Raw genomic sequence first — 23,371 nt, 5'->3', positions numbered from 1 at the left:
ACCAGTCACCCCCTCCTCCTCTCCCCCCCCACCCCCCCCCACAGTCACCCTCTCCCTCTCCCCCCCACCTCCCCCCCCCACCAGTCACCCCTCTCCTCTCCCTCCCCACCTCCCCCCCCCCACCAGTCACCCCTCTCCTCTCCCCTCCCCACCTCCCCCCCCCACCAGTCACCCCTCTCCTCTCCCCTCCCCACCTCCCCCCCCCACCAGTCACCCCTCTCCTCTCCCCTCCCCACCTCCCCCCCCCACCAGTCACCCCTCTCCTCTCCCCTCCCCACCTCCCCCCCCCACCAGTCACCCCTCTCCTCTCCCCTCCCCACCCCTCCCCCCCCCCCACCAGTCACCCCTCTCCTCTCCCCTCCCCACCTCCCCCCCCCCACCAGTCACCCCTCTCTCTCCCTCCCCCCCCCCCCCCACCAGTCACCCCTCTCCTCTCCCCTCCCCCACCTCCCCCCCCCACCAGTCACCCCTCTCCTCTCCCCTCCCCACCCCCCCCCCACCAGTCACCCCTCTCCTCTCCCCTCCCCACCTCCCCCCCCACCAGTCACCCCTCTCCTCTCCCCTCCCCCCACCAGTCACCCTCTCCTCTCCCTCCCCACCCCCCCCCACCAGTCACCCCTCTCCTCTCCCTCCCCCACCTCCCCCCCCCACCAGTCACCCCTCTCCTCTCCCCGCCCCACCTCCCCCCCCCACCAGTCACCCCTCTCCTCTCCCCCCCCCCACCAGTCACCCTCTCCTCTCCCCCCCCACCAGTCACCCCTCTCCTCTCCCCTCCCCCACCCCCCCCCCACCAGTCACCCCCTCTCCTCTCCCCCCCCCCCCCACCAGTCACCCCTCTCCTCTCCACCCCTCCACCTCCCCCCCCCACCAGTCACCCCTCTCCTCTCCCCCCCCCACCTCCCCCCACCAGTCACCCCTCTCCTCTCCCTCCCCACCTCCCCCCCCCACCAGTCACCCCTCTCCTCTCCCCTCCCCACCCCCCCCCCCACCAGTCACCCCTCTCCTCTCCCCTCCCCACCCCCACCCCCCACCAGTCACCCCTCTCCTCTCCCCTCCCCACCCCCCCCCCCACCAGTCACCCCTCTCCTCTCCCCTCCCCACCCCCCCCCACCCCACCAGTCACCCCTCTCCTCTCCCCTCCCCACCCCACCCCCCACCAGTCACCCCTCTCCTCTCCCCTCCCCACCCCCCCCCACCAGTCACCCCTCTCCTCTCCCCTCCCCACCCCACCCCCCCACCAGTCACCCCTCTCCTCTCCCCTCCCCACCCCACCCCCCACCAGTCACCCCTCTCCTCTCCCCTCCCACCCCACCCCCCACCAGTCACCCCTCTCCTCTCCCTCCCACCCCCACCCCCCACCAGTCACCCCTCTCCTCTCCCCTCCCCACCCCCCACCCCCCCCCACCCCACCAGTCACCCCTCTCCTCTCCCTCCCCACCCCACCCCCCACCAGTCACCCCTCTCCTCTCCCCTCCCCACCACCCCACCCCACCAGTCACCCCTCTCCTCTCCCCTCCCCACCCCCCCCCACCCCACCAGTCACCCCTCTCCTCTCCCTCCCCACCCCCCCCCCCACCCCACCAGTCACCCCTCTCCTCTCCCCTCCCCACCCCCCCCCCACCCCACCAGTCACCCTCTCTCTCCCTCCCCTCCCACCCCACCCCCCACCAGTCACCCCTCTCCTCTCCCCTCCCACCCCCCCCCCCACCAGTCACCCCTCTCCTCTCCCCTCCCCACCCCCCCCCCCACCAGTCACCCCTCTCCTCTCCCCTCCCCACCCCACCCCCCACCCAGTCACCCCTCTCCTCTCCCTCCCCCCACCCCCCACCAGTCACCCCTCTCCTCTCCCCTCCCCACCCCCACCCCCCACCAGTCACCCCTCTCCTCTCCCCTCCCCACCCCCACCCCCCACCAGTCACCCCTCTCCTCACCCTCTCCTCTCCCCTCCCCACCCCCACACCCCACCAGTCACCCTCTCCTCTCCCCTCCCCACCCCCCCCACCCCACCAGTCACCCCTCTCCTCTCCCCTCCCCACCCCACCCCCCACCAGTCACCCCTCTCCTCTCCCCTCCCCACCCCACCCCCCACCAGTCACCCCTCTCCTCTCCCCTCCCCACCCCCACCCCCCACCAGTCACCCCTCTCCTCTCCCCTCTCCTCTCCCCTCCCCACCCCCCCCCCACCCCACCAGTCACCCCTCTCCTCTCCCCTCCCCACCCCACCCCCCACCAGTCACCCCTCTCCTCTCCCCTCCCCACCCCACCCCCCACCCCACCAGTCACCCCTCTCCTCTCCCCTCCCCACCCCACCCCCCACCCCACCAGTCACCCCTCTCCTCTCCCCTCCCCACCCCACCCCCCACCAGTCACCCCTCTCCTCTCCCCTCCCCACCCCCCCCCCCACCAGTCACCCCTCTCCTCTCCCCTCCCCACCCCCCCCCCACCCCACCAGTCACCCCTCTCCTCTCCCCTCCCCACCCCCCCCCCACCAGTCACCCCTCTCCTCTCCCCTCCCCACCCCCCCCCACCCCACCAGTCACCCCTCTCCTCTCCCCTCCCCACCCCCCCCCCACCAGTCACCCCTCTCCTCTCCCCTCCCCACCCCCCCCCCACCAGTCACCCCTCTCCTCTCCCCTCCCCACCCCACCAGTCACCCCTCTCCTCTCCCCTCCCCACCCCACCAGTCACCCCTCTCCTCTCCCCTCCCCACCCCACCAGTCACCCCTCTCCTCTCCCCTCCCCACCCCACCAGTCACCCCTCTCCTCTCCCCTCCCCACCCCCCCCCCACCAGTCACCCCTCTCCTCTCCCCTCCCCACCCCCCCCACCCCACCAGTCACCCCTCTCCTCTCCCCTCCCCACCCCCCCCCCCACCAGTCACCCCTCTCCTCTCCCCTCCCCATCCCCACCCCACCAGTCACCCCTCTCCTCTCCCCTCCCCACCCCACCAGTCACCCCTCTCCTCTCCCCTCCCCACCCCACCAGTCACCCCTCTCCTCTCCCCTCCCCACCCCACCAGTCACCCCTCTCCTCTCCCCTCCCCACCCCACCAGTCACCCCTCTCCTCTCCCCTCCCCACCCCACCAGTCACCCCTCTCCTCTCCCCTCCCCACCCCACCAGTCACCCCTCTCCCCTCCCCACCCCCCCCACCCGTCACCCCTCTCCTCTCCCCTCCCCACCCCCCCACCAGTCACCCCTCTCCTCTCCCCTCCCCACCCCACCCCCCCCACCAGTCACCCCTCTCCTCTCCCCTCCCCACCCCACCCCCCCCACCAGTCACCCCTCTCCTCTCCCCTCCCCACCAGTCACCCCTCTCCTCTCCCCTCCCCACCCCACCCCCCCCACCAGTCACCCCTCTCCTCTCCCCTCCCCACCCCACCCCCCCACCAGTCACCCCTCTCCTCTCCCCTCCCCACCCGTCACCCCTCTCCTCTCCCCTCCCCACCCCCCACCAGTCACCCCTCTCCTCTCCCCTCCCCACCCCACCAGTCACCCCTCTCCTCTCCCCTCCCCACCCCCCCACCAGTCACCCCTCTCCTCTCCCCTCCCCACCCCCCCACCAGTCACCCCTCTCCTCTCCCCTCCCCACCCCCCCACCAGTCACCCCTCTCCTCTCCCCTCCCCACCCCCCCACCAGTCACCCCTCTCCTCTCCCCTCCCCACCCCCCCACCAGTCACCCCTCTCCTCTCCCCTCCCCACCCCACCCCCCCACCAGTCACCCCTCTCCTCTCCCCTCCCCACCCCACCCCCCCACCAGTCACCCCTCTCCTCTCCCCTCCCCACCCCCCCCACCAGTCACCCCTCTCCTCTCCCCTCCCCACCCCCCCACCAGTCACCCCTCTCCTCTCCCCTCCCCACCCCACCCCCCCACCAGTCACCCCTCTCCTCTCCCCTCCCCACCCCACCCCCCCACCAGTCACCCCTCCCCTCCCCCCTCCCCACCCCACCCCCCCACCAGTCACCCCTCCCCTCCCCCCTCCCCACCCCACCCCCCCACCAGTCACCCCTCTCCTCTCCCCTCCCCACCCCACCCCCCCACCAGTCACCCCTCTCCTCTCCCCTCCCCACCCCACCCCCCCACCAGTCACCCCTCTCCTCTCCCCTCCCCACCCCACCCCCCCACCAGTCACCCCTCTCCTCTCCCCTCCCCACCCCACCCCCCCACCAGTCACCCCTCTCCTCTCCCCTCCCCACCCCACCCCCCCACCAGTCACCCCTCTCCTCTCCCCTCCCCACCCCACCCCCCCACCAGTCACCCCTCTCCTCTCCCCTCCCCACCCCACCCCCCCACCAGTCACCCCTCTCCTCTCCCCTCCCCACCCCACCCCCCACCAGTCACCCCTCTCCTCTCCCCTCCCCACCCCCCCCCCACCAGTCACCCCTCTCCTCTCCTCTCCCCTCCCCACCCCCCCCCCACCAGACACCCCTCTCCCCTCCCTTCCCTCCCACCCCTTCCGTCTTTCCCCTCGCCACCCCCCCGGTTCGGGATTGCTCTCCTGTGCCCACAGCATGGTTCGCCAGCGCTCTATCTGAGGCTCTGACTCCATACGGGCCGGGCGCTGTCCTGAGACGCGGTCAGGCCGCTCTCACTCACCATCTTCCCAAGCTCCGCATCACTCTGCGCCTCACACAAACCTGCTGCACCTGCAACGCCAGGCCCGCCCACTCCTTTGCCGATGTCTATTGGTCTGCTGGCAAACAGCGTCCAGAACGCGCACTGCTATTGGACAGGGCGGACGTCAATCAAATCCATCCTTCTGCCGTCAAGTTCAGTTGCGCCGGTTTGACGGCATTTCTGGCGAGGCACGTGACACGGTCCAGGCGCGCCATTGGGCAGGCACTATGCATTCTGGGTTTTGTAGTCTCGGTTGGCAGTGGCAACCCCCAATCCTGAATCCGAACTGCAACAGAAACAACAACTCCCAGCAGACACTACGTTTATCTCCCCCCCCCTCCCCGCTCAATCCAGGCTCTACTGCAAACCTTAAGACAACATTGACCCCATTCCCAGTTGTGAAACTCATACAGCTCTGCAGTTTCTTATTGTTCTCTGTTCCATTTTTAACCATCTTCTGAAGTCGCTTTTCTTTTTACAGTTCTAACTCCCCCAGCATTAATCTAGGGGTCCCACTCATTAATCTCCCACAGATCTGCTGTGGGTCAAGGAGGAGGAGCAATTAAAATGATCAGCCATTGCCAGAACACTGAAGCAAGTGGAAGAGACATCTTCCCCAAAACATCTGCTCTGTCGTGTAATAAAATGATGGTGAAATTCGCATATAGATGAACCAATGTGTTTCACTCTTGAACATGCCACAACTGTGCCACACACATTAGTGGAGAAAAAACAGTCAACGTTTCAGTAGATGGGTCACTGGACCTGAAATGTTAATTCTCCTTTCTCCCCACAGATGTTGCCGGACCTGCTGAATTTCTCCAGCAGTTTCTGCTGTTGTTTCAGATTTCCAGTTTCCGCAGTTCGTCTTTTCCAACCGCCTGACCCCGATTTTAAAGCTGCATTCCTTTGACCCAGAAAGTTTCTATGTATTGACTTATTCAAAAGTTTAAAGAATTCAATCAAATTAGTCCACACCTGATTTTTGTTTTCAAAATACAAACTTCATTTATGTCATTGGTTCTTCTAAACTAACCCTTGAAACATGGTAACATTCTGATGAATCTGTCCTGTACTCAGTAGGGTAATAGATCTTTTCAAAGCCATGTGCCCAAACCACTACAGCCATTCGTGACCTGGTCTAATAAGTGATATGTAACAACTGCTCTCACTTTATTTTCTACGATATATAATAATGTAGCAGCCAATTTTCACACAGCTATCTCCTACTGACAAGGTAAACCACATTTGGTCTGATGTTCGACAAACACTTAACATGGCCAGGATAACAGAAGCAATCCCCTGTTCTGCTTGAAAGCGGCTGAAATATGTAACATTCACAAGGTAGCAAACATGTTTAATGCTCATCAGAAAAAATAAGCATTTCTAATAGTGCAGCACAGATTACATTTTCAAGCCTATGATCCATCGATGAGAGTACCACGACTAAACCAAAGTCAAAGTCAATACTGCACCAAAGGGTGAAGTCACCATAGTCTTACCAGATCATTTGGCTGCTTTCCTAGGACAGAGAGAGACACTGGTGTTGGTTTAATCTCCTGAGGGTCACCATGCCTCAGGCGAGGGGAGAGGTTGAGAAGAATACTTCATGGTAACTTTAGCTGATGCAGGAATCAAACCCACACTGTTGGTGTCATGCTGCATCGCAGACCAACCCCCCCAATACCCAAAGTATGTCTTCAAACTTATTTTGAATTGGAAATAACAGAGTCCAAAACTAATAGAAGACACATACATGACAGCCAGAAATGAATACCAATGTATGGACCACATTCCCAGCTGAATTAGTGGTAATCTTTGAATTATTCCAAACAGAGATTTTGGAACTGTTTCAGAGGGTGATGGAGGCAGGGTCATTGAATACTTTGAAGACAGGTGAATAGATTCTGGTTAACTGGGGTATCCAAAAGTTATTGAATCTAGATGGGAATGTGGAATTCAAAACAATCAGATAAGCCAAGATGGTATCGAATGGCAGGGCAAGCTCAGGGTACCCCTGCTCCTGTTTCACATGTTTGCACTTAAGAAGCAATCAACTCTTGCAGTGTGATGGAATTTTTAGGCTCCCACAGAACAGCCCATCCCCTTTTGTATTATCTTGTGATCTTTCTTCCTAGTTTCAATATTAAAAATCGCTCCAGCGTCACTCTCCTGAATGGCTCAGTCTCACCTTAACACTAGATACAATTCTCACCACTAAAATGAAAGTACAACATTCTCAATCAACTGTTCACTCGATAAAGAGCACCACAGCCTTGTCATACTTGATGCAATTTCTGCCAACATAATATCACCTCTGGTGGGGAGACAGTGACAAAATGGTAATGGTACTGACTGACTAATCAGAGGCCCAGGCTTATCGAGATCATGGATTCAAATACCACCGTTGCAGCTGGTGCTGCATTAATTAGGTCTACAATTATGTAGGTCTGGAACATGAAATTGAGGAATGGCAGCCATATCATCGATTATTGCACAGGTCCATTGGTGATATGTGCTTCAGGAAAGGAAATCTGCTATGTTCCTCCATTCTACTTATACGTAACACCAGACACTCACTGTTCACTGTTAACTTCCCTCTGGTATGGCCTGAATAAGCCACCCAGTTCAAGGACAATTAGAGATGGGCAAGAAACAATGACTTCACAAGCAATACCCATCCCAACTCTAAATAAGAAAAGCCCTTCAGTTCTAGCTCCTCCACCAATTCAAAGTGTTTCTGGTCTTATACAAAAGCAACCAGCAAGACAGGTTGAAGTGCTGGAAAGTGAAATAAACACACAATAGAAAGGACTAGATGAAGGAGGACAGTCAAATGACATGGAGATGGACAGCCTGTTTCTTTTAAACATCTGTGTAACAGTGAAGATACAGAAGACACTTTCAGTAGCTTTATTTCCTTGTTGAAAGCAAACAGAAATTAGTAATGATTGTTTTCCTTCAATACAATTTATTTACAGTGCTCTTGCGTTTTAAACCACTTGAAAACTCTGTCTAATGAATTCGTCAACCCAGCAGCCATGATGCACCGTAACGTCACAAACATATCAGAATGAATCATCGCCTGGTTTGCATGTTTTAGGAGTGAGCTGGATGTCAGATGCCCCCATGTTCTTTGCCCAATAGTCCCATCAAATCTTTAAAACTGACTGCCTATTTCAGTCAAGATCCTGGCCAAACATCATATCCTAACCAGATACAGCGTTCCTTCAGGGGTGAAGTTATGAGGTCAAGTCTCTGGAGAAGATCCTGAAGGCAAAACTTTCCAATGCAATCTGCAGTCTACGGGGAAGTGAGGATCCTCTTCATGCGACAGCTCAACCTCAATGTGACAGCAAGGAAAACCCCTCAATACATGAGTACCCAAGGTGGCAGCAAATGACACATCTAGCCAAAGCCAGATTTCGCTGGAGTTACAGGGTCAGGCACCTACATAAAAGCACTTTTAGAGCCATTCAAGCACGGTCACTGTTTTCATGTGCAGAAACGTGGCAGCAACCTTCAGCACAACAACATCCCATTGGCAAAATCACTGGGGACAGAATATATATTTTTTTTAAATTGATGCTGGTTGATGGATAAACATTGGACTGGAGACTGGTCTGCATTCCATTGCTCTTCTTCAAGAGCATTGTGGATTCAGGTCCATTACTGCATGGCCCTGCACACAGCCAGGGTGGGGTGACTGCATTAGTCACGGGAATAGGCCAGATTATCTTTGGTGTTGAAGTGTACCAATTTGTGAAAATCCATCCTGTTGTGTTTCGCTGTCAATTTATCAACAATGCTCAGTAGCAGCACTGTTTCAACTGTGCTGATCTCCAGTTTCATAGAAAAGTATCACCAGTTATTATAGGCTGAATTCAACCCACAAAAAACAGAAAATTCCACTTGGAACAGGAGGGGCAAAACGGCTTCACGATAAAGCTGAATGTGCATTATTGGTGTTTCAACTAAAGGAATCCCTAGATTTATTAACTATCTAGGTCGTTCTGGAGTAAAACACATGCACATCAACCGTAACCAAGACAGTGTGATTACCCTGACCCACGTAGAAACTTCCCTAATGTACAGTCAGAGAGAGAATCTGAATTCACTTCCCTCGTCATGTTCCCTGTCAAACAGTTGCTTCTACTTCTACTCCTTCCTCGTCTTCAAGCAGGCTATAAACTGCGTGTGTTTGGACTGGCCTCTGCAGTGGGTGTGCGAGTAACTTGGCCATGCAGTTGTGCAACTCCACAGCCTGTCCGGTCAGTGACACATCGTACTTGTAGCTGGTGCCCTTTGTGTCCAAGTTATTGAAAAACAAACAAACTTCCTGTACAACAAAAGAAAATTTAACAATTAAACATGCATTCTAGAATCTCCAATAAAATAAAATTAAGGGATAATAGTAATTGCACTGTCTGGATTTATATTCCCTGCTACAATCTATATTCTCAGCATCGTAACAATGGTAATAAGCAGGTCAAAGTTTTAAGGTTCTCCCAACTTTAAAGATGGGCTTGGGCTGACACTTCCCAGTGTAGTACCAAGGTGCACTGTCGAGTGGGGGGACAGAGGAAACTGCAGCTCCGCCTGCTCTCCCAGGTGGATGGAAGAGGTCGCATGGGACCAGCACAAGTGCAAAACAGCTCTCTCGGTGTTTATGGCTTATGTCTATTCCTTAGCTAAAAATAGCAAAGCGAGACTCACAGGTGGTTTAGCCATGCTCAGTTTGAGAAATGTTGCTGGCTGCAACATGGCTGGTGCATTTTTCTCCAATTGTGACTACATTTTATAAGTGTTTCTTTGTTGGTGAGGAATGTGGGACTTCCTGACGCTATGAGGTGCTGCATTAGCGTTCATCCCTGAGGAGAACACATGCGCCAACTTGGTTAAAAACAACAGAAACAGAATGAGCACAGAAGGAAAATAAAAGGAACATGTGAGCCAGTGTACTCAAAATAACAAAGCACACTCCACCTTGCAGCTAGAGTCTTCATCCATTTCCTCAGTGCCGTTGTGAATGTAAATAGTGTCAAAGAAGAAGTAAGGAGATTGCAGAATTTTCTGAGCAAAGAAATGAAGAAAACACAAAGATTATACCACACATTGAGTAAAGTGGGTGAGTTATACTGACTAACAGTCTGGCTCCTAACACAAATGTTTTTCTTTACAGCAGAAACTAAAATCGTCACTCATTTGAGCCAGAGATAACAAGGTGTAGAGCTGGATGAACACAGCAGGCCAAGCAGCATCAGAGGAGCAGGATTCAGCTTCAGCAGCACATCCTTGCTCTTGTATTCTAGACCTCTCCAAATCAATAATAACATTACATTTTCCTTCGTAATTGCCAACTGAACCGACGTGATGACCTGAACAGAATCCTGAACTAGAACTCTCACTCTGCACATTTCTGAAGGCTTTCTCCATTTAGAAAATAGTCAACCCCTTTATTCTTAACAAAGTGCATAATGTCATATTTTCCTACATTGCATTCCTTCTGCCACTTCTTTGCCCAGTCTCCTAGACTGCTCAAGTCCTCCTGCAGCCTCCCCACTTCTTTAACACAACCTGTCCCTCCACCTAACTTTGTGTCATCTGCAAACATAGTAACAATGCCCTCAGTTCCTTCGCTCAAATCCTTAATGTATAACATGAATAGTTGTCGCAACACTGACTCCTGCAGAACTCCAGTAGGCACTGGCTGCCACCTTGGAAAAGACCCCTTTATCCCCACACTCTGCCTTCTGCCTGTCAGCCAATCCTCTATCCATGCCAGTACCTTGGCCCCAACACCATCAGCTCTTATCTGATTTAGCAGCCACCTGTGCGGCACCTTGCCAAAGGACTTCTGGGAATCCAAATAGATCATGTCCACTGGTTCTCCTTTGTCTAACTTGGTCATTAACCCCTCAAAGAATTCTAACAGATTTGTCCCTTTGATGAAGCCATGCTGACTCCACCCTATTTTACCACATACTTCCAGATACTCCGCAATCTCATCCTTAAACATGAACTCTAAAATTTGAAAAAGGTTTTTCTTATCTCACATTTGCTTCTTTTGCAAATTGCTTTAAAACTGTGCCTTCTGGATTCAATCTGTTTTGGCGTGGGAACAGTTTTTCTCTATCTATGCTTCAGGTGATTTTGAAAATGTCATTCAAATTTCGTCTTAACATTCTCTTCTAGAAGAGAACAATTCCAACTTCTCGAATCCTCCCTCATTACTAAAGTTGCTCATCCCTGGGAGCATTTTCTTAAGCCACTTCTGCACATTTTCCAATACATTTACATCCTGTGCACAATGTGTGACCAGAACGGTACACAATACTCCAGTTGCGGTCTAACCTGTGTCCTGTATAAATTCTTCATAACTTCCTGGCTGTTGTGCTTTATATCCCGACCTACGTAACGAACGAGCAGCGCTTGGAAAAGCTTGTGATTTCAAATAAACCCTGTTGGGCTATAACCTGATGTCAAGCGACTTCTAACTTTGCCTATGTATGAAGCCTGGGATACTGTAAGTTTTGTTAACAACTTTCTGTACCACCCTCAGCCCCTTTAAGTTAACTATATATTCACACAGATCTCTCTGCTCTTGCACACCTTTTAGAAAACATTCTGGAGTTCATTTGCAAATCAATTTGTTCACAAGTGAGCTCAATGCAGAATAATGGAAAGCAGCCATTCATAAGTACGGGAAATGCTCATATGTCTTTAAACTTTAAAACAATGTGTAGGTTCACATTTGTAAGTGCATTTGTAATTCAGGGGCACTCTGTAGTGTCTGTCAATGCTCCTTACACTGAAGTGTACAACCTCACACTTTCCCACACTGCCATCTATCTGCCTTCTCTACCAAGCGGCCAATGTCTTTCTAAAGTTCTACACTGCCATCCTCAGAGTTTCGAATTCTCTCAGGTTCTGTATTGCCCACAAACTTTGGAACTGCCCTCTGCATACCAAGATGGGGATCATTGACAAATATATAGCAGCAAAGGCAAAGGTTCCAATACCAATGTAAAAGGAAAAGGAATATGAAACTAACAAGAAAGGAGCAACAATTTACCAGAATGCTGTTGGAGATGAATATTGAGACATATGGAACAAAGGAGAAGAAATGGGGGTGAACTACAAATTAGCAATAATCTAACCGAATGGCAGTGCAAACTAAAGGGACTGAATTGGGTCCTGTTCTTATCGATATTGGAGATTTAGGATCTTGCAAGGTTTTTGAAACATGGTTATAAAAGGCAACATGGAATTACATCATGGCACAGAAATAGGCCATTCGACCCCAGCAGTCCATTGTGGTGTTTATGCTTCTCTCAAACCTCCTTCCATCTTTCCTCATCTCAATGCATCATCATAATTTGGTGGCATACTGGGCAGTGAAGAAAGTTATCCGAGATAACAAAGAGATCTTGATCAATTGCGTCAATAGGCTGAGGAGCGGCAGGTGGAATTTAATTTGGATAAATATGAGGTATTGTATTTTGGTAAAACAAACAAAGACAGGGTTCATACAATTAATGATACCCTGGGGAATGTTGTAGAATAGAGAGACCTAGGGGTTCAGTTTCATAATTCTTGGAAATTTGTTTTCTGGTGTTCATTGCTCAGACCTTCGACCATAGGAGTTGAGACGTTACGTTGAGGTTATACAGGTCGTTGGTGAGGCCTCTTCTGGAACACTGTAAACAATTCTAGTCACTCTGTTACTGGAAGAATATTATTAAATTGGAGAGGATGCAGAAAAGATTTATCAGGTTTTTGTTGGGAATGGAAGGTTTAAGTTATAAAGATAGGTTGAATCTTTTTACACTGAAGCATAGGAGACTGAGGTGTGACCTGATAGAGGTTTATAAAATCATGAGCGGCATGAATAGCGTGAAAACAAAGGTCTTTTGCATTGGGTTGGGGAGTTCAAAACTAGAGGACATTGTTTTAAGGTGACAGCAGAAAGATTTGAATGGACTGAGAGGCAACCTCTTCACATAGAGGGTGGTTTGTGTGTGGAATAAACTGCCAGAGGACATGGTAGATGCAGATACAGTAGCATTTAAATGATATTTGGACAGGTGCATGAATAGGAAAGGTTTACGGGGATATGGGCCAAATGCAGACAACTGGGATTAGTTTGGTAAATTTAGTTGGCAGGACTAATTGAATTGAAGGGTCTGTTTTCATGCTATATGACTCTGTTACACTATTCCCTGTTCCCTCATGGACTTGTCTAACTTAAAGAATAAAGCCTAGTGCTTAGACTTTTTAACACAGTCTTGTTAAGCTCTTAATGACTGCTGTGTTTAATACAAAATCCCTTTGTTTCTGTAACTGACTTTCCTACCCTATTTCCAAGAACCTAGTGACCTCAATCTTAGGGATGGAGCCTTTTGCAGTCTGGGGTACAGAATTCCTGATTCACCATCCTCCGAGTGAAGTCCCTAACCAAGGAAATCCCGAAGCACTTCACAGCTTATGAGGTACGGAAAGGTGACAACCATAGCTCTGCATACAGCCAGATCCCACAAAGTCATGTGATCATTCTCTAGATAACTATTTTTCCTCCTCTAAACTCTTTTAGGAAGATTAGTCACCAAGGAAGTCACAGAAGTCCCAATGTTACTCAGCTAAATTTCGGCCGTGACTAGGGTGGGGAACAGATGAACAAGACAAGGTTCAAACAGAAACAGAAAACTGCTATGCTACTCACGTTGATCCGCTCGATGGAAATAGACTGTGGATGGCAGGGTGTTCGAATGTAGACCAGGATCATTCGTACTATGTACGGTGGTGGGATAGTCTGAATATTTTCCGTTACTGGCAACTCAATCTTCTGCTGTCTGCAGTATTAGTTTTTTGAGAAAAAATCTGATCAAAGCAATACACTCAAAGGAGATAGATAAACAACTTGTGAGGGAGTGAGCCAGAATGGAGATAGCAGAACAAGAGTGTCAAAGCACCACCAGTGATCTCATGGCCTCTTCCTGAAATTGGGTGAGCATTGGGAAATTAAGCTGTTTGGCTGTGATTCCTACTCCAACTCCCACACAACAAATGTCAAATATCAGGTAGACCTCTCAATCTATATGTGGCTCAAGTGTCCATGATTCAATGCAAAGGCAGGAAACCATCACTGAAACATCACTCTATTGCATCTGATGCACTGTACATTCTCCATCAGGCTTTGCTAGCACTGGCAACCTGCTTCTACAACTCTCCTCATACATCTTACATATTCTGCCATTGCTCAGTGGGTAGTACACTCCGGTTTCCAAAGACAGATGGTATGGTTTCAAATCCAGAGATTTGAGGGCAAAATCAGTACCAGGGGAGTGCTGCACTGTCAGAAGTGTTGTCTTTTAGACGAGCAACTAAACAAATGTCCCAACTAACACTCCTTCCCTAATGTCATTGTGGGTGGACCTACATCAAATGGACTGCAACAGCTCAAGACACCAGCTCACCAACACCTTTTCCAGGGCATTTACAGATGGGTAATAAATGCTGGCCCAGCCAGCAACGACCACATCCCACGAGCGAATAATAAATAGAATGATGTAAAGGATAAAACCAACAACTGTGAATGCCAGAAATCTGAAACAAAAGCAGAAATTACTGGGGAACTTTAGCAGGTCTGGCAGTATCTGTGCAGGTAAAACAGAGTTAACATTTCGGGTCCAGTAACACTTCAGCAGCATTTGTTGCACATCCCTAATTACCTTCAAACTCATGGGTTTGCTTGGCCGTGTACACACACAGGTAAGGGTATTAGTGAATTAGGCAGGTTGTTACAATGATTAGTGGTAGTTTCATGGCCAACATTGCTAAATGAGCTTTACACTTATTAAAACTAGATGTATTAAGTGAGTTTAAATTTCACCATCTGTCAGTGGGACTTGAATGTATATCCCGAGGGCCCGTCCTAGATTACTAGCTCAATAACATTGCCACAAAGCCATCGTTACTCTATCTATTATACTCCTGTTTCTAAGCACTTGCACTCCACAACTTGCTGTTGTTTCACTTCCATTACAACGATCACTGGATTTCATTGGGTTTGGTCATTCTGAAGTTCTAAATGATGCGACAGAAACGCAAGCCTGTTTCTCATATGGTGTCTGCAGAAAAACACCTGCACCTGTCACAGATTGCAGCTGGGAGCATGCTATCCTGAAAGCAGCTTGAACCAGACTGAATTCCATGTTGATCAGTGAGCCGTGAAGTTAGCTTAATGTTTATCTTTTTAAAAACTGAGATTGACAGAACACCACCAAATGATCAGTGGAAACTGAAACCAGTACAGGGATCTCCTCTCAACCATCCAGTCAAAACCGACTAACAATTCCACATGGAGCTAAACTTCATGTAACAATCATTAGTACTCACATTAGTTTAAATAGTCCATCCAGATCTGAAAATAGAGTTTAAGGAAAATAACAAACAATTACATATCAACAGAACAGAAACAGTCCATTGAGTCCAAAAGGTTCATCATCCACATTTTACAATGACAGACCTGTCCCCACCAGTACGGTACCCCAGTGTTATACAGAGACAGACCTGTCCCCCCCAGTACTGTACCCCAGTGTTACACAGTGACAGACCTGTCCCCACCGGTACTGTATCCCAGTGTTATACAGTGACAGACCTGTCCCCCACCGGTACTGTACGCCAGTGTTACACAGGGACAGGCCTGTCCCCACCAGCACTGTACGCCAGTGTTACACAGGGACAGGCCTATCCCCTCCAGCACTGTATGCCAGTGTTACACAGGGACAGGCGTGTCCCCATCAGTACTGTACACCAGTGTTACACAGGGACAGGCCTATCCCCTCCAGCACTGTATGCCAGTGTTATACAGACAGACCTGTCCCCATCAGTACTGTACACCAGTGTTACACAGGGACAGGCGTGTCCCCTCCAGCACTGTACCCCAGTGTTACACAGGGACAGGCGTGTCCCCTCCAGCACTGTACCCCAGTGTTACACAGGGACGGGTGTGTCCCCATCAGCTCTATACCCCAGTGTTATACAGTGACAGACCTGTCCCTGTCAGCACTGTACCCCAGTGTTATACAGTGACAGACCTGTCCCCACCGGTACTGTACCCCAGTGTTATACAGAGACAGACCTGTCCCCATCAGTACTGTACGCCAGTGTTATACAGAGACAGACCTGTCCCCATCAGCACTGTACCCCAGTTTTATACAGTGCGAGACCTGTTCCCCCCAGTGCTGTACCCCAGTGTTATACAGCGACAGACCTGTCCCCCACCCCCAGTACTGTACCCCAGTGTTATACAGGGACAGACCTGTCCCCACCAGCACTGTACCCCAGTGTTATACAGTGACAGACCTGTCCCCACCAGCACTGTACGCCAGTGGTATACAGTGACAGACCTGTCCCCACTGGTACTGTACCCCAGTGTTATACAGAGACAGACCTGTCCCCATCAGCACTGTACGCCAGTGTTATACAGAGACAGACCTGTCCCCATCAGCACTGTACCCCAGTGTTATACAGTGCGAGACCTGTTCCCCCCAGTGCTGTACCCCAGTGTTATACAGCGACAGACCTGTCCCCCACCCCCAGTACTGTACCCCAGTGTTATACAGGGACAGACCTGTCCCCATCAGCACTGTACACCAGTGTTACACAGGGACAGGCCTGTCCCCTCCAGTACTGTATGCCAGTGTTACACAGGGACAGGCCTGTCCCCTCCAGTACTGTACGCCAGTGTTACACAGGGACAGGCCTATCCCCTCCAGCACTGTATGCCAGTGTTATACAGACAGACCTGTCCCCATCAGTACTGTACACCAGTGTTACACAGGGACAGGCGTGTCCCCTCCAGCACTGTACCCCAGTGTTACACAGGGACAGGCGTGTCCCCTCCAGCACTGTACCCCAGTGTTACACAGGGACAGGCGTGTCCCCTCCAGCACTGTACCCCAGTGTTACACAGGGACAGGTGTGTCCCCATCAGCACTATACCCCAGTGTTATACAGTGACAGACCTGTCCCTGTCAGCACTGTACCCCAGTGTTATACAGTGACAGACCTGTCCCCACCGGTACTGTACCCCAGTGTTATACAGAGACAGACCTGTCCCCATCAGCACTGTACCCCAGTGTTATACAGTGCGAGACCTGTTCCCCCCCAGTGCTGTACCCCAGTGTTATACAGCGACAGACCTGTCCCCACCAGCACTGTACGCCAGTGTTACACAGGGACAGGCCTATCCCCTCCAGCACTGTACGCCAGTGTTATACAGTCAGACCTGTCCCCATCAGCACTGTACACCAGTGTTACACAGGGACAGGCCTGTCCCCTCCAGTACTGTACGCCAGTGTTACACAGGGACAGGCCTGTCCCCTCCAGTACTGTACGCCAGTGTTACTCAGGTACAGGCCTGTCCCCTCCAGTACTGTACGCCAGTGTTACACAGGGACAGACCTGTCCCCACCAGCACTGTACCCCAGTGTTATACAGTGACAGACCTGTCCCTGTCAGCACTGTACCCCAGTGTTATGCAGTGACAGACCTGTCCGCACCGGTACCTTACCCCAGGGTTATACAGTGATAGATCTGTTCCCCCCAGTGCTGTACCCCAGTGTTCTACAGGGATAGGCCTGTCCCCACCGGTACTGTACCCCAGTGTTATACAGTGACAGACCTGTCCCTGTCAGCACTGTACCCCAGTGTTATGCAGTGACAGATCTGTCCCCACCGGTAACGTACCCCAGTGTTACGCAGTGATAGACGTGTCACCAAGCAAAAATCGCAAGTGCTTTCTTCAGACTGAAGCCAGGTTCAGGAGGATGGAAATTCTACTGATGCTAACAGAGATTATTTTCCCAATATGAAACTTTGCTATCTGTTTGCGCTTTAGCAAGTTCCTGACAACAATAACTCAAATAGCATCCTGAAGCAGGGGATTTTGAAAGCAGTGTGGTCTCCAGGCTAAGCATCGAATGGATATATAATTGGGTAGAGTTTGATTTAAATAGTCTGCAGTCTGCACCTGTTACAGTATTTTACTCCATCCCAGGTTTTTGGGATCGGAGACAAAAGGATACTGAAGGATTCACAGATATTCGTGTCCAGGTCATACAGGCAGCTACATACCTCCCGGGGGTCTGAGGTAAATCCAGACAACTAAAAAATGAGGGAGAAAGTTAAGTAAGGAAGAAAATACTGTACATCTCTAATGTGTACTACATAGATACTTCATTGTAACACGATCGTGAGCCATTTCTGTAAAAAGCTGTAGAGCTTTCCAATGGCCTGAGCTTAGCAACATACTTAAAGAGGGACAGACAGACAGAGAAAATCACGCTCTGAACAGTAAGGTGAATTTAAACGTTGGTCTTATCATGGTGATTACATTCTGGATTTGTACACAGCCTATTGTGCAAGCTCCCTCTGATCCCTCCCTTATTTTACAGTAGTACATTGTTCTTACCCAGGTCACCTCATCATTAACCACCACGAGAGCAAACTCATGACGTTTGTCGATCTTGTGCTTTGTCCGGACAAACATTTCGATCATTTTCTGGGCAATGTTTAACGCATTTGTTTTTGAACTGAATAGACAAAAAATGAAATCAAATCCAATGCACCAATGTTTAATCACAGTCAATCCAATAATTCCTCCCCAGTCTGATTACCCTGCTATGCCAATGGCACAATAAACCTAACAAACAGTATTGTGGGATGTTTCAACATCAGGAGGCCATTCTGTCCATCGTAACAGCGTCAGTTCTTTGAAGACCCACCCATTTAGTTCCAGATGCCCCTCTCTCTCCTCATTTTTCCCTTTCAAGTGTCTATCCAGTGCAGTTTTGAAAATTACTACTGAATCAGCGTCTGTCTGTCGCTTATCAGCCTGAGCCTCAGTGTGGTCAGGGTCTTGCTGTAGGTAGTACATTGCTTCAGTATCTGGGAGATTGAGTGTGGTGCTGGACACTGCAGTCATCAGGCAACATCCCCGCGTCTGATTTTTTTTGATGGAGGCATGGCAAGTTCATTGATGAAGCAGCTGAAAATTGGTGAATCTACCTCAATCTCTGGGCATCTCAACAGAACACCACTCAAGCAGAGATGCATCGGGGCCGAGATGAGTGGCCTCCAACAACCACAATCATTTTCTCGGCACGACCCCAGCTAGCAGAGAGCTTGCACTGATTCCTATTTCAATATGACTAGAATTTCTTGAAGCGTTGGTAAGAAGGTTATTAGTTACTGCTGCTTTGCCGATGGGTGAGACGGGGCAGTAATTTGTTGGATTGTGTTTGTCTTGCTTCTTGGAGACAGTAAACCTGGCATTTTTAAACAAAAAACTTTGTCAGAAGACAATGTTGTAGTTGCACTAGAACAGCTGCAGCTAGTTTTAGCACACAAATGTTCAGCATTACAGAGTCAGTAGGAACTGCAGATGCTGGAGAATCTGAGATAGCGAGGTGTAGAGCAGCCAGGTTGTTTCCAGGGTCTATAACCTGGGTGAACTCAGTGCATTTTTCTTGCTATGACAGGGCATGGCACAAATTGGCTGATGACGGTTATCTGTCATGTTGGGGCCTCAAGAATAAAATCTTACATCCAGAGGCTTAAGGTCAGATACAGCATAGAACAGCAGTTCCACATTAAATTCTAACTATAGCTCCTCTCTTTCAGCCAGTTCTGAAGTCAAACACCACTGGAACTACCTTCCTCTCTGGCAGCACACTTACCCCACAGTCCAATCTAACTGTTATAGAACCTAAATCCCTACTGATTAGATGATGATCAAACCCTACAGCCTTGCTCAGAAATCAATGGACACAAACATATCATCAAGCTTGTCCAAACAGTGCCAACAAAGTGGGTCTTGCTGTTTCAAGAACTGAATAACAAAGATACATTTAAGGGGAAGCTAGACAAACCTATGCGAGAGAAGGGAATAGAGGGTTATGATGATGAAAGATAACAGGAGGCTCAAATGGAGCGTGAACACCAGCACAAACTGGTTGAGCCAAATAGCCTGTCTCCATGTTGTATAACCTCTGCAACCTGATGTCAATTCTTGATTCCCAATTCACTTGGGAAGAAATGATCAAATAATAAACATTAACTCCCAAATCGTATCTCCACAATAATAATTATATGATTCTCAGTACAAGGACATGCTGTTATTATACTCTACATTAACTTCCTCCTGTACAAATCTATCATATCTTTCTATTCTTTTCTCAGTTTCCCCTTCAAATATTGTCACCTCGACTGTTCTCTATGGCAGTAGTTCCACATTCTCACTGCTCTCTAAGAAATAACTCATATATCTATAGTATCTTATATTTATGAGCTTCAGTTATGTCCTCCATAATATACTCATCAAAAAAATTTTGTAATTTTAAAGAATTCTAGGAGGTCATCCCTCAACTTCATGTTTTCCAGCTTGTCCACTAGTTGGTTTCAAATATTCACAACAAGCAGACTCACCCATTCATCGAATCCAGCTTCTGCAGTGACATCTCTTCTGAAAGGTCCAAACAGATGATCTGTAAATAGAATGGAAGAGAACCTGAGGTATCTCTCTCTCTCTGCAATGCCTTTCCGTGCAATAAGCAAATAACTGACACACACAGTTCAACCAGAGCAATCCAAACAAGTAGCCCACCTAGTAATCCCTGAACCTTGTTCACAGATGACGGAAGAGACTAAACATAACAGACAATAGGAGCAGGAGTTGGCCATTCAACCCCTTGAGCTGGCTCTGCCATTCAACATGATGATGGCTGATCACTGAACTCATTACTCTAATCCCATCCTCTCCCAGTATCCCTTGACCCCTTTAGCTACAAGATCTATATCTACCTCTATCTCAAAAACACAATGTTTTGGCATCAACTACATTCTGTGATAGACAATTCTAATGTTCACTACTCTCTGGATGAAGAAAATTCTGAAGTCAGCCCATTATCCTTATTCTATGACTTTCAGCTCTGAACTCCCCCAACATTGTGAACATCCTTCCTGTATACTACACATAATATATATTTATATTCCTTGAAATTAAGAAAATAGTGTTCAAAATATACTTAAAGAGAGTAAAACAGAATTAACATTCCAGAATATAAGAACTAGGAGCAGTAGGCGGCCATTCAACACAACCATGGCTGATCTCATCTCAGCATCAACTCCATTTTCCTGCCCACTCTCTATAGCTGTCTTCAAGCCGTCACTGATTAAATATCTGTCTATCTCTTCCTTAAATTTATTCAGTGTCCCAGCATCAACAACACTCTGGGGGAAATGAATTCGTGATCCTTTGCAAGAAATAATCCCTCCTCATCTCTGTTTTAAATCTGTTCTAAGTTCCATGAACTTTCATCAGATGTGTTCATTAATGTTCATTGACCTGAGGCATCACTGCATTTTTCTGTCCACACAATGCTGCCTGACCTGTTAAGTGTTTCCAGCATTTTTTGCTTTTATTCCAAATTTTCAGCACACTCTGTGTTTCACTTTTGCCACTACTGTTTGCTTTATTCTTTAATGGGATGTGGTGTTCTCGGCAAGGCCAGCATTTATTGCCCATCCCTAATTGCTCTTGAATTGTTCAGTAAAACAACTCGACCATTATACCACAACCTGACAACAATTTTTTAACATCTTCACAGGGTGGAGACTGAGAGGATGCTTCCCTCTGAATGGAGATTCCAGAACGAGTGGTCACAGTCACAGAATAAGAGTTCAAACAAATTAACACCAAGAAGAGAAATTTCTTCCCTCTCAGCTTACAAATTTTTGGAAGTCCCTCATCCATTTAGAGCTGTGGATTCTCTGTTGTTGAGCATCTTAAACACAGCATTGGATAATTTTTGAGGAAGATAAGAATTGGGGATGTGGGATAACATGGGAAGGGAGAATTGAGGTAAATCAGTTATGATCTTATTGAATGGAGGAACAAGCATAACACAGCTGCATGGTTTATGACTTCTCCTATTTTTCAGCTCTCACACAGCTCAACTTGTTTTCTCCAAACAGAAAAACACAAGAACGTTAGATTATGTTGCAAGTCATGGTCCGGGTACTGTTAGTTAGTGATTCCATCTCGAGAACTGAGTTAGGAAGAAAAGGTTTGGCTCAACAATTCCAATCAGGATCCAATACACAGCCGCCAGTTGTTTTCTGCACCCTACTGATTGTCAGTTACTCTTGCCTTTCTCCCAGGTGATCTATTTCTTTCAATTCTCCTATAAAGAAGCAGTTAGTACTTTTGGATTACTCTTCTTACACACAACTAGGACATGTGAATTTAAACAGAACAGTCCATTCAGTTCAATTCTCTTCTACATTCCAGCCTAAATTCCAGTCAAAGTCACACGATACCAGGTTATAGTCCAACAGGTTTTATTTAAAATCACAAGCTTTAGGAGCACAACCCGTTCATCGCCCTAATGCCACACCAGCACCTCCACATCACAAATCATTCAAAATATTGCAAATCTCGCCTCTCAATCAATGCCATTTCAGATAAATAAGGTAACATTTTAAAGTGCTACAATACACATTTCTGATGGTTCAACTTCCTCCGTACTCTCTGAAGAATCTCAGATCAGCAATCACCGCATTTCACAGGACATTGGGTCATTGTTAATGATTTTTAACCTCCTAAACATTTACATATTCTGTTCCTTTTGGTGAATCAATGAGGCCCTGAAATATAACCACAACGAACTCACCACTTTCTCTGGGCAGTTAACCTTTGGAGTCCTGATGTGAATCTCAGACAGAGTCTGGCTCTGGAACTGTGTCGGTAGCTGGAGCGGAGACTGAAACTGAGGTTGACTCTGGGATTGGGGCAAGAACGACGGCTGCCCTGGGGTCGTGGACTGGTTTTGAAATTGGGGTTGGCTTTGAGACTGGGTCAAGGTCTGGGTCTTGGACAGGAATTGGGTTTGAGATTGGGACTGGGGCAGTGACTGGGCTTGGGTTTGGGGCTGGCCTTGGTATTGGGATTGATTTTGGGGTTGGGGTTGGAACGGGGGCAGGCTGTGACCCTGGGCCTCCTGCTCCTGGGGCCTCCTGCGGCTGCTCCTGGTCCTTCCCCCTGTCCCCGGGCTCTCAGTCCCGGCCTCCCCATCGCCTTCCCTGCTGCCGCCGGCCTGTGCCCCTTGCCCAGGAGGATCCTGCCTGTCCTCCGCGCCCTCGGGGTTGGAGCGGGTACTGGGACGATGCTCCATCGGCCTTGAAGCCTCGGGCTCGGGTTCAGAGCCGGCAGGAGCCTCCCTCCCGTCCTCAGCGGCCGCCGCCATCTTCGCGACGATCTACAAACCGGAAACAGGGGATGGGTGGTGTCGGACGCGCAGAACCCTCTGGGGGTTGTAGTTCCTATCGCGTGTACGTCCTCCACGATGGTGCAGCATGGACTACAATCCCAGTCTGCAACGGTGCACCGGCCCGGGCCGCGAGGGTTTCTGGGATATTCTGTAGTTTCTACGTCCTTCTGGCCAATTGTGACAAGCGGGGAACAAACTACATCTCCCAGAAGGCACTGCGACACATTTTTTCTGTGCCTATTTCCACGCGCCCATCATTACTAAGTCCATATAATTATCGATCCCTGCAAAATCAAGTTCCTTTTAATGTACTTTATTGATTCCAGCATAAGTATCAATAAGTGTTTGAAAATAAGGTAGTGCTCCGTTATTTCTATTTTTATTAAAGACTGAAGTGGATTTATTGTTTCTCAAGCTCTGC

At 49.9% G+C, this 23,371-nt stretch overlaps 2 protein-coding genes across 2 annotated transcripts in view; both read right to left on the bottom strand.

Annotated features, from left to right (window-relative positions):
• dda1 (DET1 and DDB1 associated 1) overlaps nt 1-4,657 on the bottom strand; it is a 41,321-nt gene extending 36,664 nt beyond the window's left edge. Inside the window, exon 1 of the mRNA XM_048559819.2 lies at nt 4,595-4,657. Within this exon, the coding sequence (XP_048415776.1) occupies nt 4,595-4,597 (3 nt within the window). The 5' untranslated portion in view covers nt 4,598-4,657. The remainder of the gene's footprint in view (nt 1-4,594) is intronic.
• A 2,857-nt stretch (nt 4,658-7,514) lies between these two features.
• Nucleotides 7,515-22,941, bottom strand: babam1 (BRISC and BRCA1 A complex member 1). The gene is made up of 8 exons (XM_048559917.1): nt 22,354-22,941; nt 20,108-20,166; nt 18,093-18,213; nt 17,707-17,785; nt 15,014-15,038; nt 13,338-13,467; nt 9,602-9,688; nt 7,515-8,954 (listed from the first exon to the last, which is right to left on the bottom strand). The coding sequence occupies exons 1-8, from the start codon at nt 22,924-22,926 to the stop codon at nt 8,754-8,756; spliced, it is 1,275 nt and encodes a 424-aa protein (XP_048415874.1). The 5' UTR covers nt 22,927-22,941; the 3' UTR covers nt 7,515-8,753.
• Between the last annotated feature and the right edge of the window lie 430 nt (nt 22,942-23,371).

This window comes from Stegostoma tigrinum, chromosome 30 (assembly GCF_030684315.1).
Source record: "Stegostoma tigrinum isolate sSteTig4 chromosome 30, sSteTig4.hap1, whole genome shotgun sequence".
Taxonomy (NCBI): domain Eukaryota; kingdom Metazoa; phylum Chordata; class Chondrichthyes; order Orectolobiformes; family Stegostomatidae; genus Stegostoma; species Stegostoma tigrinum.
The sequence above is the reverse complement of the archived record's forward strand: the minus strand, read 5'-3'. Positions and strand labels throughout refer to the sequence as shown.

Coding starts and splice junctions, on each gene's coding strand:
- babam1 (XM_048559917.1), bottom strand. CDS start 22,926: ATGGCGGCGGCCGCTGAGGACGGGAGGGAGGCTCCTGCCGGCTCTGAA. Junction 18,214..20,107: donor AAGCTGGATTCGATGAATGG/GTGAGTCTGCTT, acceptor TTGTCTATTCAG/TTCAAAAACAAATGCGTTAA. Junction 13,468..15,013: donor GATGGACTATTTAAACTAAT/GTGAGTACTAAT, acceptor CTAATACTGCAG/ACAGCAGAAGATTGAGTTGC.